Consider the following 17,369-nt stretch of genomic DNA (forward strand, 5'->3'; position numbering starts at 1 on the left):
GGACATATCTATTTTAGCATTAACCTAGATGAGGCATCCTCAAACTGCAATCCTCCAGTTGTTTGGGACTCCAACTCCCAGAAGCCCTAGCCAGTTTGTTCAATGGTCAGGAATTCTGGGAGTTGGTAGTCAGCACTCCTGACAGATGCATGCATGCGGATCCAGGAGTACTCTCAAGCTCTGGACACAGTCTTTCAGGGGCAGTGTAACCCCATCCAGAATTGGTTGTCACAGGGTCCCCAGATTAGGACCTTTGTTGGCAAGCACTTCTATCTTGTCTAGATTCAGTTTCAGTTTGATTTTCCTCATCCAGCCCATTGGTTTTTGCAGGCATTCATTCAACTATCCTTAGTTGAAGCTGTCTTTGAAGGCAGGGAGATATATATTTGGGTGTCATCAACATACTGATAATACCCCACCCCTTGCCTACAGATGATCTCTCCCAGCAGTTTCATATAAATGTTTTAAAACATTGGGGACAGAATGGCACCTTGTGGGGTGCTGTATAACAGCTCCTTTTTTGAGGATCAGCTGTCCACAAGCACCAGCATCTTGAACCTGCCTGTTATTTTTTTAAAAACAAAAACAAAACAAAAACAAACTCCAGATCCATATTTTTTCTTGAAAGAATCTACCCAACATATTCCAGCAGTTTAAAGAAATTTATTCTGTATATAAGTATGGAAAAAATATGGAAAACAATAGTGTGGACTATTGGACTGCCCAGGCTTCAAATAAATTATACCTTTAAACAAAAGATACATGACTTCACTTGTGTTGCTTATTCTCCCTTCCTTTCCTCCTCTCCTTTTTTTCTTATGCATTTTGTGGATCCACTGTTGCAGAAAAGAGGGAGCTATGATATTACATTACTGATGTTTCAACAGATTCCCAGCAGAACCAAAGCAAAGGAACATTTCTTGCTGCTCTCAGATAACAGTTCTTTTCATTTACAGTTGTTTTTGAAGGGTGACACTTGTCTTGCTTCTCTCTTGAAGAATGAAACAGTGAGGGACCCACTGCCAGGTATGCTGAGGAGGTAGGAGGCAGAAGGTAGCATTACTTTTCTAGCAATAGCTCAGAGTTTAGGTTAGAACAAAATTGTTTTTGTTGGAAGGCAAAAAAGGAAAACATCTTTGTGCTTTACAAAATAAGATGATCTGTTGATTGTTTAATTTAGGGGAACACCTGTGTCTTTCCAGTGTGAGAGAAATTGAGATTTGGCCTGCTATGACTATGTCAGCTTTTATTATCTTGCCCAAAAGAGAAGGACTATAGGACTTTCAGACGGACAGGATCTGGAGGACCACAATTGCATTTGGAATTCATGTGGCAAACGTGTGTATCTATTTGTTTATAACAGGATAATTTGCATGTGTAGTGGTTTGAGTGTTTGACTACAAGTCTGGAGAACAGGATTCAAATACCTACTCAGCAATGAAAACTCATTGGGTGACCTTGGGCAAATCATGTACTCTTATGGGTGTAAATTTGGCAGCATGTGCCGGTTTGCCTTACCTTTTGCCACAGAGTCCACCAGCTCCCATTCCACAATGCACAGCTACTTCCGGCGGAGTTCCGTGGTAAAAGGGAAAGTGAATCTGTTTGTGCTTCTGCAGTAGCAAGACGGGAGGCTTTCCATGTTCAATTAAAATCAATGGGGGGGAAGCTGGGCGGCCGTCACTCCCCCCCCCCCCCCCCCAGATGTAAGTCGGGCAATGCAGTGCATGGGGTGACCCATCGGTTGAGGTTGTTATGATAGGGTTGCTATAAGTCAGAAATGACTTGAAGGCACACCACAACAACAGTTTTACAACCTTCTTCCCAAATTGTTCCAGTTTGGCCCATTTTTTCAACTGCTTTTGAAATGTCCTAGTTGTTCCTACTCTCAGTCTTTGGCCCCATCTACACTGACCATTTAATGCAGTTTCAAACCAGCAATGAAGAAAATGATTTTGCTGTGCATGGGAAATCCTGCAACAAGTTTGAGGCCTGGGTGGTGATTACAGAAGTCACAGAATGCTGATGTGTATTAAGGGGTTTCTTTCATGCACATTTGTGGGAGTTTGTTGTCTGGCAGCTACAATTTGGAGTTACATTGGTCAGTGTAGATGGGTCTTTTGTCTTCAACTTACTTTAATTGCTGCAAATAGTTTGCATTGAATTAACTGTGGGATTGGGGAGAGGAAAATATGAGGTCAGACTCAGGGTGCATCTACCGTATTCAGTTTGACATCACTTTAATGGCTGTTTGATAAGATACCAACACTCTTTGGCAGTGAAGACTAAAGATCTTGCAAAATTACAGCACATATTATTCCCAAACTTGAATCATGGTATGGTCCCGGATTATGATTGTGGATGGTGTGGTTTTTTAATGGTGAATGTAATGTTTTTATGTGTTTTAATGTGCATTAATATCAATTCCTAATTCAAATGTTTATTTTAACTGTGTGTTGTTTTAAAGCATTGAATAGTTGCCTATATGTAAAGCCACCTTGAGTCCCCTTTGGGGTTGAGAAAGGCGGGATATAAATAGGGTAAATTAATTAATTAAAGTAATATCCAACTACATTTCTACAGTGCAGATGCACCCGCAGTAAAAATCAATCTGATGCAACCTCTCTTCACTTATTAATCCACATTAATAACTTTTGGCATCTTGAGCATACTGTTTTGTTGCTTAGTCATGTGTGTTCAAGTTTTACTCTGTGAAAAATTGTAGTTTATCTTTCTAAGAAAAACAATATAGCAATTGGTTTGAATATTGGGCAATCATTCTGGGAGACCAAGGTTCAAAATTTTACTCAGTCAAGGAAACCCACTGGGGAATCTTTAGAAAATCATATTTTCTTAGCATCAAACAAAATCAATGGAAACTGATGAATAAATCTTGCTCAGAAAACTCTTAGGTAAGGGCACCAGGAGTCTGATTTAACATGAGGGTATGTAACAGCATCAAAAACTTTACTGGATGCTGTGGTGCTGGGATATAATTTAGTACGTACATTCATTCTAGGGACTTTCAAGTCTAATGTCTGAGCCTACAATATGCTCCTTTTTCAAACAGAAGTAGGGAAAAACATATATAAAGTAACATTATATCTACTTGAAGTTGGAAGCATTGCTGTGAATGTTCAGAACAACAGACTGTTTCACTGATAAAGCCTATCTCCATTCTTATTCTCCTCATTTCATTTGGATGGAACAAGCATATATTTATAATATAACACAATGCAAAGTCTCCTTTGAGGACTAAGCCATTGAAATGAAAAGCAGATGAGGGCATAATGATATGTTTCATGTCCATCCACAAGAATGCCATGAGAAAGCCAGGACCCCATATTCACCAGGCAGCCAGAACTAAGCAAAGCCTCTCACACCCTGTGCTTAACTGCGGTTGCCATCTTGTGGTCATTCTTCCTCATGCTGTTTTTGGAAACTGGAAAGCAGCTTTGAGGCATACTTTAACAGACATTTTCTGCACTGACTTTATAACACAGCAAGCACACATACATTGCTTTAGACCTAAGTTTTTCCTATGAAAAGGATGTTCTGAATTAGAGAGTTGTTGAGTGTTTTCCGGGCTGTATGGCCATGTTCCAGAAGTATTCTCTTTTGATGTTTCGCCCAACATCTATGGCAGGAATCCTCAGAGGATGTAAGGTATATGTGAGGATGCCTGCCATAGATGTGGGTGAAATGTCAGGAGAGACTACTTCTGGAACATGGCCATACAGCCCGGAAAACACTCAACAACTCTGTGATTCCAGCCATGAAAGCCTTTGACAACACAATGTTCTGAATTGTTCTGGCAGAGCATTCCATTGTCTTCATTTAAAGGAAAAAGAGATTGGGAAGATAATACGTTAACAAACACTCACAATCAGTTACTTGCAGAGAGAAAACTTAGGATGTTATCCCACATAGTCCCACTTTGTCCCCCCAGTTTCTAAACAGTTCTAAAACATTAAAGAGACAAGGTAAAACAGAGCCCATCATACGACACAAGATTTCCTCCCGTCATCCATGATGCTTTGTTGGTGAGGGCTGGGGAAAGGAATTGGGGAGAAATCATCTTCTGAGCTCAGGTATCTCTTGTAAACAGGAGAAAACAGTGAAAAACACATGAGAAAGGTTCTGTCAAATTTGTCCGCATTTAATCGATTTGGTGATGTGGGGGAATGGGCCATGTCCTACAAAGCAGTGATGCTCTGGGAATCTCCCAAAATCCAGCACTCTGATGCTTGCATGGTATTTCTAAATGTATTCAATAGAAATTGAACTACTTCAGGGGGTTGCTACTTTGCTTTCACTTGATTCGAACCTTTCGAAATTGCACTTTTTCCTGCCTTTTCTTTCCTTTTTTAAAAAACTAGAGTTAGCGATCCATAAAAAACCAATTGGAAGGGAGAGCAGAAGAGCCCATGGGGAGAAATGGGGTCTGCCTTCAGAACAAAGTTTCCTGTCTCCTCAAGAGTAGGGGCATTGGGAGGGAAAGCAGAAGAACCACGGAGAGAAATGGGGACTGACTTAATTGAATTCACTCACATGATAAATTTGAAAATGGATAATTTTGAGAGAAACGGTATGAGACAACAGAATGTGGTGGTACTTATAAAAGATACAATTTGCTTTTTAACACAACAAGACTAAATGCCATGATAATATGACACTTTCCACCCCTCATTGGATAAGGTCATAATGCACCATCTACACTTGAAACTGTATTATATTGTCAGTGTAGATCAGTGGTTCTCAACCTGTGGGTCCCTAGACGTTTTGGCCTTCAACTCCCAGAAATTCTAACTGCCGGTGAACTGGCTGGGATTTCTGGAAGTTATAGGCCAAAACACCTAGGGACCCACAGGCTGCGAACCACTGGTGTAGATTCATATAATGCTTTGTTATATGAGTCTATACCAGTGACAGTAACCTTTTTAGAGATTGAGTGCTCAAACTTGTGGGGGGGGGGGGAAGGTGAAGGGGACAGGCAAGTAGGGGTGGCAAGTGAGTGGGAGGCAGGATGGCGAGTGAGCGGGCAAGTGGGCAAGTGAGCAGGGGGCAGGCAATGGTGGCCATACCCAGAGAGAGGTTGCTGCACACCCCTTCTGGCACACATGCCATAGATTCACCACCACTGGTCTATACTGACTATATAATGCAGTTTGAATGCCGGTTGCCATATCACTGATGTGGAAGCCATTTGCTGAAACCTTTGAGGGGTTTTGTCTGTCGAAGACTTCTTCCCTGTCATGTGTCAGTAAACTCCCGGAGACCACATGCAAACATGGTGAAATTAAGCTTCTTTCATTGTGACTGATCCTTTGGTTCTGAAATGAGACAACAAGCATGTTCTTTTGGCTAATTTCTGGTTTTATTCTGGAGCTTGTTATACAAAGGTGTGTTGCAAAGTGCTAATGCAAACAGAACCTGGTGTGGATACAGTGTGAGCCCAGTATGTTCTCAGTTATAGACATTCAGCATGAATAAAAACTTCATGTGGAACAAAAAGTCACAAATACTCTTCTACGTAAGTGAAACACTTGGCAATAGTTAATTGACAACATGTTTTTTCCTGGAGGAGTTCCTTGGTGTTTCTGATGAATTAAGCTCTGATTACAGCTGGGATAACAATACTGCCTTCTGCTTATTCATTGTGTTCTGGGAGACATTCCCAGAGAGTCAGCAATATTTACTGACATTGTACATCTGCCCTGTATGTAAAAGCACTTGTAAACTGTGAAACCATTTTGCTCATTGAAACAGTGGCAATAAATCCAGCTTTCTGGGATCTCTCAAGACTTAAGACTTCTATGTGCCTTGGCTGTGAAATTTGACTCCAGATGCATGCATGGAAGATGTGACCTTTCATTTAGAAGCACGGAGCTGGGGTATTAATAATTTAAGGTCCAATCCTAAACACCCTTACCCAAGAGTAAGCTCTGGTGAATTCAGTGGTATTTATATTGGAGTAGACATGTCTAGAGTAACACTGGAAGTCACACTGGAAGTACAGAAACAACCAAGTGATCCCTGGTTAATTTACTTTGTAACTTTATAGGCAGGTCATGTTTCTGTGAAATGCAGCTTAAGTGATACAGAGCTTGCAAAAGTTACTTTTTTTGGATAACTCCCTTCCCTACCTACATTGCTAATGGCTTTTCTAGCTGAGAAATTCTGCAAATTGTACTGCTAAAAGTTACATTTCCAAGCTGTGATCTAGTAACCAGACAAATTCTCTTACTCCAGTAAATAACCACAGAAAAAGAGATTTCATACCAGTCTGTCCAACAACTTGCATTAATTGTATGAACAACCTAGATATGGTAATCGATGTAACAGTCTTGTTAGAGATTATGCATAATAGTTATATGTCTACATACTGTATCTGAAACCATTAAGAGGATTTATTTTTGTGGGTGAATATTTTGATATTATAAAGGGTTTTCTCCCTTACAATATTGAAAAACTGTACCTCACCATCTGCTTCTTATCATGTTTCATTTAGAATGAGGAACAGTTCTTCCTGTTCAATCCAGGACGAAATCTACAACTTGATTTAGCAGGATTATTTGCATGTTAAGGAGATGAATAACATGATACTGCACACAAATCCCTACCGCTTGATGTTTGTTGATTTCATAGTTTGTGGTAAAACTGGAATTAAGTATGACCAATGCAATCACACTATGAAATGCTGAAAGAAGGACTCTGTATTTTGTGTTTTCTTTCATCTTCAATTAATTATTTTATCGGCATTAAACATACTTCTTCTCCTTTTTTATCTGCTATATTATCTCCTCAGAGTAAGAGGAATTATCTGACAGCAGAAATAAGGCACAGCATGAAGATACTGGCTTTTTGGGCTGTAACTTCCAGAATTTGCCAACCAACATAGCTAGTGATCACGACGTCTGAGGGATTCTGAAATGATCATCCATAAAAAATGAAATTAAAACCAATTGACAAAGTGAAGTTTACACACATCAGGGCTAGGTGATGGCAACCAGCACATGAAAACGAGTCCTTTGGTTCACTCAGAGGAGGCATCACATGGGAAAATGAGAAATGAATGATGTAATGCCAGGAAGGAAAAAGATAAATCAGACACTATTAACCCCTCCCTCCTCTATGCACCCATTATAACCTTTCTTAGGGTTTGCTATTTTCTCAGCTTTTGGAAATTAAGTGCAGCTTCATAAAGCTTTGTCTCAAAGATTGTTTCATGTCATGTGATTGACTTTGTGGTCCACTAAATATTGCTGCACTGCAACTCCTGAAAGCCCTGGCTAGCACCATGTCCTCCTTCTTTGGCTCAGACCATTTTTACTTTCCACATTGAGGCCTGTGTAAGTGCCATCAATGGAAACACAGACGGGTGAACCTTACCTCAAATATACATATATATTTGCTTTATTTAAGAAGTTCCCTCTTTAGTTGAAAGCAGACATACGTGGTCTTTTTTTACAGCTCCAAGGTTTTTTGTTTTTCAAAACAGCACTTTCACCCAGATTGGGACCTCTTTCTCACACATTCAATGACATGTAACATTCCCCTCACTTACTAAATAGGGACTCCTCATTCCCTGGGACTGACTCTTCTCTGCCAGAGCCTGTGAATTCAGTCAGTTGTTGTCCAAAAATACAACTTTACCAAACGTTGACTATCTGAGAAGCCAAATCAACCAGCATTGTTTTTATGTTCAGATTTTCCTTAGGGTCCTTTCACACTGCATGGTTATAACATTATGATTCCACTCTGTCAGGACTGCATCCTGTAGCTTGTAGTGAGGCACTATTGCTCTCTGGCTGAGAGTTCTGAGTAATCTTTCCAGGATTGCATGGGATGTTGCCCTAGCAGTTAAATGGATTTATAACACTGTAATTGTGTAGTCTGAAAAGGCCATAAACACATTTCCACAATGCTCTTCTTAAAACTAAAACCCTTCAATGCATGCTTTGAATCCCTAGAGGGCACTATCAGCTTTTCCTTGCTCTTCTGCTCCTCCTCATTCCAACCCCCACCCCACCCTCAAGTGTCTACTTCCCCAAGGACACACTGACTGCCCAGCAGATGGCTATCTGAGAGCGGCACTTGATGCACCATATGCTCCCTGCCTGTGGACTGAAATGTATCACTTTGACCAATCACTCACAACAAGAGGCCTCACTGTGGGATTCAGTATGCGATATTCTTCTTTCCCTTGCCATTCCTCCAGTGAAACCAGAGCAGAGGCAAGGGATCTGTTTAACCTCTACGCCTTAGAAGCCAAACAGCTGCAGGAGAGCAAACAAATTTTCTAGCACTGGATGTTCTTACATCGTCCTTTCCGTGGTCAAATGGTGCTGAGTCTAGGATAGGATGCCTGTCCCTGCAGTAGCAAAATCTTGACTTTCCTGCTTATGAATTTCTTCCGTGGCCAATCACAGCCATACCCAAATGACTTCATAAGCTACCTTTTTGTCTTGAGGCCCAATGGTTGTGGTGGCTTAAATATTCTGGGAGCTGTAATCCCACCCAATAATGTTTCCCTAAAAGCAAGAGGCAACGGATAGAAGTACCAGTGAGTGTTTGGTCAAGGCTGTTATCAGTGCAGCCTTCAGAGAAAATGACCATGTCCCATTGGCTGATCTTCTCAGCAAAATGCTTGGAGCTTCCATATTACATATGAATTTGGGAGCAACTGAGACCACTAGTTTTTCTTTTAGCTCAACTGTCCAAACCACCTGGCAGCAACTCTCCAGAATTTCACACACAGGAATCTTTCCCATCCAGGGAACTAAACCTGTGGCCTTCTTCATACAATGCAACAATTATAAACACGCCCCTTGTTTTTGCAAACTCATAAAAACACAAGGAGAGTCATACTGAAGCAAACTAAAGGCCTGTATCCTTCAAGATCTGTTTACATCATGTCCAACTTATGGGCAGCTACAAACAGGACAAAAGCATAACCACACTCTTTTGCTGGCATTCCCCAGCCAGTAATAATGGTGCTGGAAGGAGTAGTGACCACAGATATACTCAGGCTCCATGAATTTGTCGAGTTGCTTTTTAAAGCTGTCCAGGTTGCCAACTACCAGTTCATCTTATGGTGGCTTAATTATATGTTGTATGGAGACAGACAGTTCACCTGTCCTATACTGCTTCTGTAGAAGACCATAAGTTCTATCATAAGCATGGGCAAGCTTTGGCCCTTCAGGTGTTTTGGACTTCAACTCCCAGAAATCCCAGCCATCTTACCAGCTGTTAGGAACTGTGGGAGTTGGTCCAAAACACCTGGAGTGCTGAAGTTTGCTCATACCTGTTCTAGCATTATGCTCTAGTTTTAAAAACCAAAATCATATTCATTCCCAATAATATCCAGCATGTCCACATGGCTCCAGTAATGCCAGATTGGCACACTCAACTTCCTGTTGGTTTATCTCTCCTAAAATAGACTCATTTAATCAATAGTTGAAGAACAATGCAACACATAGGTAAATCCAATGGATTAAATGGATAAACTCTAATCAGGAGTAGAAATAGGATTTAGACTCTGGTTACTTATCACATCTTCCATCTCTTTGTTTCCCAGCTGGAGCTTGTGAAGCAGAACTGGGAAATCAATGCAATGTTGCTACCATGTGATCAGCTTGGCTTACTTGCACCAGAATATTTATGGGGAAAACATAGCTTGAACTCCTCCACACACATGCACACCGTTTGATCTCCCACATAAATTAGAACAAAACAAAGATGGGGTTGAGAGCACATCATTACATGATTTCTGGCTCACCTTGCATTAAGACTGAATCTACATCCTTGTCTCTAAAGGTTACAGGGATAAAAATAGAGGATGATCAAGGGTAACTTAGGGGAAACACCTGATATGGCCACTATGCAATAACATGATACAGACTTTGCTAATGCCAGTTGGAGCATCAGTTGTTACATGATACCATATCACCCAACATACAGGCAAAAGGGAACATGGGGTGGGTCTGGATTGCAATATTTGAGATGTGGCTTCATCAAGACAAAGCAGATAAGAAAGGGCAGTTGATCATTAGCAGGTCTTTCAGCACTGATAGAAAATGGAAAGAACAAAGCAAAGCAGTGAAAGTGAGTCTCAAAGGAGTGCAATCATATCACATACCAACCTTTCTACTTTGTGGGAACTCTTACTAAAGAAAGTGTATATTTATGTTATATACCAGTGTTTCAGCTATAAGCATGGTCCTTTTGGAGTTCTTAAGTAAACTGGGCACATTGATAGGACCATTACTTACACTAAGACTCTTTTCTTCAACCACTTCAGGAGGAACATCACTGAACTTTACTTCTTTTTGTATTGCTGTCTTACACTGGGTAAACTCTAAAACACTTGTGCATATGTATGTGCCTTCGAGTCACAAGGCAACTTACAACAAACCTATACATTTCAAAGGGTTTTCTGAGTCAGTGAATACTCAGAGATAGTTTGCCAATTCTTTTCTCTGAAATACTCTAATTCAAGTACTAACCAGGGCTGACCCTACTTAGCTTCCAAGATCAGACAGGATCTGGTATCTTTGGGATATTTAAATCTAAGAGGCTTAGAAGATCTTTAATAGGCAGACCCATCCTTCTCTTCAGTATCATGAATATAAGAATCGTATGTATAATGACAGTTGGAGCCGGGGGAGTCAGTAGTGCCTGGTAAATTGGTCAGAACCTCAACAAGATGTATAGTCCAGTAATATGTTGTTTATGATTCTTCTCAACTTAAAATATCTGTATTTCAACCTGTGCTACTGATTAAATAGTTGCTGCAGTGAAGTTAGGGAAATAATCCCAGAAAACTGGCATACAAGCAAATTTCAGATCTGTCCTCTGTTGGAGCAAGCCCCTCTCCTCACGATAAAGAGGATGTTTTTCTGAGGGATGCCAGATCTTTGAACTTGTCTTAACACATGGTATTTGCCATATTCCAACTGGGTTTAAAAAATGTTGAACGGTGCAGGACCCTCTATGACTTATATATATGTAAAAGGGGCTGAATGGAGCCCTAGCACCACACTTTGCCAACCCCTGATCAATATAAAGCCAAGCCTTGTATCTAGAAGAATCATGCAAAGAAAGTTGCAGAGTGGGCTTCTTTCCCTCTGTTTTTCACACTCTACTCATTCCCCCAGGCAGCTGGAGTGGAGACAGAAAGGCCTTGTGGCTCCATCAGAGTAAAGGAGAAACAGTGACAACTAAAATGAAAGGCAGGCACAAAGTTGGCACAGGCCTTGCCTCCTGGCCTTTTGCTGACAGTCTGCTGGGGATTATGCTGCGGGTCTGTGTCTGTGCATGCTTCCCTCTGTGTGTGTGTGTGATTGTTCTCTTCTCACAGGATATTTTAGAGAGAGAACAAAAACAGTCAAAGCTGTATTAATCTCCTTTGAGCAAGGATGTCTCTAGTGGCTCCAGTCCAGTGGAGATAGGTCAACTGGAGCTCATGAAAGCCAAATACACAAGCAAATGTAGCAATGCGGGAAGAAACTATAAGGGTCCCTATGGAAATATATTGTGCTGGAATACAATGTCAGTCACATTTCTTTCTGCTTCGGGCAAGTCTGCTATGAGAAGTCTTTCCCACAAATAGACCAGTTTTACTCTTTTTCTTCTAAGTTCTCCCACAAAATGACAGGCTGGGGACAGGTATGACATCTTTGGAGATCCAGCATCTTCCTCTGGAGACTTCATCATGTTTAGTGGGACTGGTTTCTGGTTCACTTCTGTTATCCCACATTTAGGAGGAACAGGGTGCTTCTGCAGGAAGGCTGCCCCGCTTCAACCTCAGGCTTCCATTCCATCCTCGAGGGCAAATGTTGAAGCTGCGAATACTGGGCGACTTGATCCCAGAGTCTTCAGAGTCAAGGGAGACGTCTGAGTTGGTGGGCGACAGGGATGTATAACGCTTCACTGGGGAATGTGCTCTCACTCTGGGAGACTGCAGGGGGCTGGTGATAGTTGGGGAGCAGATGTCCACATTCTTTGGACTGGGACATGATTTTCTGCTCGTGTTTGCTGGTGCTGTGAAGATTCTGTGACTATCCATGATTGTGTGTTTTGGATCCCTGTGGGAGAAAGAATGGGGGCCCACTGCTCTTGGACCATTGTTGGATGTTGCTGCATTGAAGAGAGAAGCCCCAGTGTTGGCTGGGAGAGTGAAGTACTTGTTGCCATTCATTCGCACTGCTTTTGGAGACTGTAGTGGGCTTTTATAGGTTGGTGATTGGCTGCCTAGCAACCTGGGGCTGTTGTTTGATGATGCACTGATCGGTGGAGGAGCTGTGGAGACAGGGAGGGAAACACGTCTGTATCCTTCCATCCTCACTGGCCTGGGAGACTGCAGTGGGCTTGGGGAATGGTTACCCACACTCTTAGGGCTGCCGCCTGAGGACGGCATGTTGGCAGAAGTGGCAGGAGGGGTGAAAGGCCGGAAACTTTCTACCCTTGTAGCTTTGGGAGAGGAGCTTTTCCTCCGGGCAGCATTGATGATATTTCTGGCCAGCAAAACCTGCATCTGACGGCTGGACTTGGGATCTGTCTCCTGACGAAATGGAGACAGAGATCTTTCACTCCATGAGGGAGACATGGGGGGAGGTGGGCTCGTGATGCTGGCTGCTCGGAAGGCATCTAGGAGCCCCTCCTCAGGCTCAGAAGGAGGCGCTGGGCTCACCCAGCCATCTAAACTGCTGGTCTGTCGTCGCAGGACCCGTGGAGTCCATGTGGGGGAAGCAGGCAGGGACGCCTTTCTTTCCTGTGAGGGAACAAAGGTGAGAGTTAGCGTGCTTTCTCTCAGAAATTGAAGGAGACATTGGGCAATCTCAAGTGAGAATCAGAAGAGAAAATGTGGCCCCAAGATCAGCACAATTGCAGACTTTCTTTCTCTGTTCCTTATAGGGCAACCTGGGATGTTCATGACCTCTCTGCATGATTATAACCTTTGAATTCTGTAATAAAATAACTTGATAACATTTGTCATTGTACTATGAGTATTTCTAAGAAATCAACAGAAGAAGGTGGAGCCCTCAGTGGCGTAGTGGATTAAAGCCTCGTGACTTGAAGGTTGGGTTGCTGACCTGAAGGATGCCAGGTTCGAATCCCACCTGGGGAGAGCGCAGATGAGCTCCCTCTATCAGCTCCAGCTCCATGTGGGGACATGAGAGAAGCCTCCCACATAGATGGCAAAGACATCAAAACATCTGGGCGTCCCCTGGGCAACGTCCTTGCAGGCGGCCAATTCTCTCACTCCAGAAGCAACTCAAGTTGCTCCTGACATGGGAAAGAAAACAAACAAATAAACAGAAGAAGGTTGAAACAAAAAGGAAAAGAAAAAAATGGTGGTGCTTTTATATACTATATGAATCCAGGGTCAGAAAGTTCTTAATGCCACTTAATTTTATTCACATGTTGTGATAAAGGGTAGGATCACAATATGAAAAAAATATTTTAGTTTCACTTTTGATCTGGTGAAGATACACATCAGGTCTGGTACAGCATTGATGGGGACTATTTCTAAGTAATGTTACCCACCTAGAAATCAGCTGTTTTGTTTGTCCATATTTTGAGGGAGTAGGTGAGGGAAAATTATTTCAGGAAAAAGGCAATCAGAACATATGTCATAGTGGTTTTCACAGAAAACCTTGAGGGGCTTTTAGATATTTTGGAAAGTTCAAATTATCCCTAATCATGACCATGGCTCTGTCCATGCCATCCACTGTGATCACCATGTGTAGAAACAATCATGTTTTAATGCGCAAACTGATCCTCTGAATGCTCCCTTTATTAAGGAAGTAATATATCTCCAAAGAAAGGATGGGATCTGATGTGTGTTTGTTCACAATATAAAGTTGTAATTCCTTAAAAGCCTATTTTAAAAACAGCAAGGGAATTTCTTCTTCTTCTTTTTTTTTTACATTGAGATTCCTGCCATTTGTGGAGTAAGATGAATGAAATAGAGAATCTGAATCAACATTCTACAGCATGAGGTCATACCTTCCAACTGTCCCGATTTGGTACTGTTAAACCACTTCAGGCCATGCAAACACCATAATCTGTTAATCCACTTCTTTCAATGGGAAACACACAATTTGTTAACAGAGGGAGAGTTGCCAGTGACCTGTAAATGGGTGTACCATCACATCTCACATACTGTGCCTCTTACGAGCACTGAGAAATTAAAGAAGATTGGAGTCGATTCTCACTTGTCTTACAAATGGTACTGTCTGCAGATCCTCTGTCTACCGATTCCTACAAGTTATCTAAAAAATGGGCCATGCACCATGTGATGGGACCTGTAGGAACCAGTATGCAAAGAGTATCTATCAGATACGGGGTATTTTACTGTGTGATAAGGGCCTTAGTCAATGCCAGCTCATGGAGTTGTGAATTTACCCCAGTTTTTAATCTGAGCATCAAATGAACTATCAGACATAATGAACTTTATCCCTCAAATAGGTTTAACACTTATTTTAAAATCAAATGGAAGCGTAGGGTACATTCTGTCACTGTAATGGAAGCCTCCATGGGCTTAGCTGCAATCCTTGTAGTATTAGGAGAAGTGATATGAATTTTCTCTACAATAATGTGTTATTGTTTTAATGCAAAGTAACTTTGGTGGCTTGGTCTTGAATTTCATGGGCAAATAACAACCACTCATGTTACCAAAGACCTGATCCAGTTGGAGATTAAAATAATATCAATTGGTTTCTTGATATGGATCAACATCACTACCTACATATTTTAGATTATCTTGGCAGAATGGCTATGGCAGTTGTAATGCTGATTCATGCATTTTAAAAACTGATTAAAAAAATGGAATGAGTGAACACAGAGGCACCAACAACCAGCAAAAATTTGCAAAACCCAAGAATAAGAAGTCCAAATTCAGTCTGGAAGAGCCCATTGTCTGGCATCCTGTATGTAGAACTATTCTGCAATAGTTCTACACATCTCAGATTGACCACTGAATCAGTACAACATTCTCACAGTGGCGGAGAGTGAGCGAGCTAGGAGAAGCATCTGGCCATGACCCTGTATCCAAATGAGAAATGATTACATTGTCCAGTGCGGTCTGCTGGATGATATAGTCATTCTGTATTAGAACATAGCCAGATTTTGCTGTGAATTTCCTATACTAGCTATAGAATGGCTCAATGATAAGCTGGAGGTGGGGATGCTTTGGCCATTGTGCAGGGAGGAAAAGAATACCAACCTCCACATCCTCAAGGTGGATTTCCACCTGTATATGATGCCAACCAACAGGTTAAATATTAGATTTTCTAAATGATAAAAAGGCTAGGTAATGTAAACTGCACAGGGAAGTAGAATCACTCCCTCTCTCCCTTCTTGAGGAAATCCTTTCCAGTGATGTCAATGTCTTTTCCTTTTCTCAGCACCTCCTTAGCCCTACCAACTACTTCACTCAACTTATTTGTAAAAATGCTGACCCAGAGAAATTAGTGGCTTTCTGATAGTTCTATGCCAAGCATTACAGAGTTTTAAAAATGCCCTGTATCCCACCCAGAACTACATCAGAACAGAAACTATTGGAGAAAAGTGCTTACATTTCCTTCACTTCCCGTGCACTATTCTGTCTGGAGCCAACCATCTGCTCTTAGCAGTTACATTATGATGTATCAGCAAAAGAAAGGAAATAAAGGCCTTGCCAAAATGAAGAGTCCAGACATGAAGCACCTGCCAAACCAACTGCATTTTCCCACCACCTTTCAGCAAAACCCTTCATGTCCATCAAATCAGGAGCCAAAACTGTGTGAAACTCATCATCCCTGACACCATCGGAATAATACTGCAATAGTCATACAACATTAGGGGTGGACCACTTTGACAGGTCCAGGGCTCAATTTTCTAGTCCTATGAACTTCTGAGGGCTGCCCAGATTGCCAAGTATAAAACAGAAACAAAAATGGAGATGACTGAAAATGTACTTCCAGTTTTGACAAAGAGATTAAAGAATGCTGGGAAGGGGGTGGACCTATTTGGACCTATCTGACCTATTTGGCTTTTCCTGCAAGTCTTAAGAAAAGACATTCTGTTTGAAAAAATTGCTAGAAGGGAAGTTCTGGATGTGGTCCCAAGGCTGCACTCTGCCCATCCCTGAGGTAAAGTAATGCTGTAATATAGTTTTCAAAGGTTCAGCTGATTTATTGGACTCCTCAGGTTCCCACCTTTGTGTGTGCAACTTTGCCTGTGCTGGCTGACGTCAAGACCAATCCATGACCTTGATGGAATGTGATTGTTCCAGCATTTGGAAACATTTGCTCCTTCTCTTCCCTTCTGCCCCTTCATTTCTAGGCACTCCCACTTCAACCACACTTCCTTTTTCTGAGGTAACTGTTGCTGAGGTAACTGTCACAGCAATAGCAGCCATTCTGGTGGGATAACTGCCATAATCACAAGCAAGGATGTAGTACTAGGAGGACTAAAAATGCAGACATTGCTTTCCCCAAATAAAAATCTACCCCCCTCTGAAATTTTCATTCACTTCCCAAGTTTCTAGCCTTTTGCAGTACAGTGGGTCCTCCATGTTCACTGGGGTTTGGGACACAGGGTCCCCACAAAAGTGGAAGAGCCACATTAAGAGTGTGTGTGTGTGTGTGTATCCTGAGATAATACCTCTCTAGAAATCACTAGGTTTACCAACAGACGTTGACCATAGAGTTGCACTGGAGGACTCATAGATTCCTAACGAAAACATATTAATCAAATCTGTGAATAATCAAATTCCCAAAAGCCAAATCTGCAAATATGGTGAGCTGACTGTAATTTAAAACTTCAGCTGAGCATTTGGAAGCACAGTATAAACATCTAAAGAAAAAGGGCAAGCGAAACTACCAAGGGAAACACAGCAAAAACATGAATTCAAGATGTGATTGATTTTCAGTGTCTGATATTCTGCAAGAACATTCAGTTCTTTGAGGTACCAGATTTGGAAACATGAGACACACCACCTAAAGTTTCTCAGTAATGAATTATTTCACAAACTGGTGCACCACATGTATTGTTAGACTATTACAACTTGTATCATATTTCAGTCCTGGAAATGGTGCTCTGGGGCTATAGGAATCATGGTTCAACATCTTCTGAGTGACCATATTTGTGAGTCACTTAAATGTAACTCATTGTTGCCTATTATTTATTTATTTATTTCTATAATTTCTGCCCCGCCCTTCTCACCCGAGGGGACTCAGGGCAGCTTACAGACTGGCAATTTATGTCGATACACCATAGTACAATAAAATAAACATTAAAACAGTTAAAATAATTATAATATACTGTGCCAGTCAGGATGGTCTCAGCATGGACATTGAAGTCCCCCAGCACCAAAAGCC

The 17,369-nt window shown here is 41.6% G+C and overlaps 1 protein-coding gene across 1 annotated transcript in view; it reads right to left on the bottom strand.

Moving 5' to 3' along the window:
• Positions 1–5,355: 5,355 nt before the first annotated feature.
• Positions 5,356–17,369, bottom strand: part of synpo (synaptopodin) — a 97,006-nt gene continuing 84,992 nt past the window's right edge. The window contains exon 4 of the mRNA XM_008104814.3: positions 5,356–12,775. Within this exon, the coding sequence (XP_008103021.1) occupies positions 11,762–12,775 (1,014 nt within the window). The 3' untranslated portion in view covers positions 5,356–11,761. The remainder of the gene's footprint in view (positions 12,776–17,369) is intronic.

The sequence above is a fragment of the Anolis carolinensis genome, chromosome 2 (genome assembly GCF_035594765.1).
Source record: "Anolis carolinensis isolate JA03-04 chromosome 2, rAnoCar3.1.pri, whole genome shotgun sequence".
Lineage (NCBI taxonomy): Eukaryota > Metazoa > Chordata > Lepidosauria > Squamata > Dactyloidae > Anolis > Anolis carolinensis.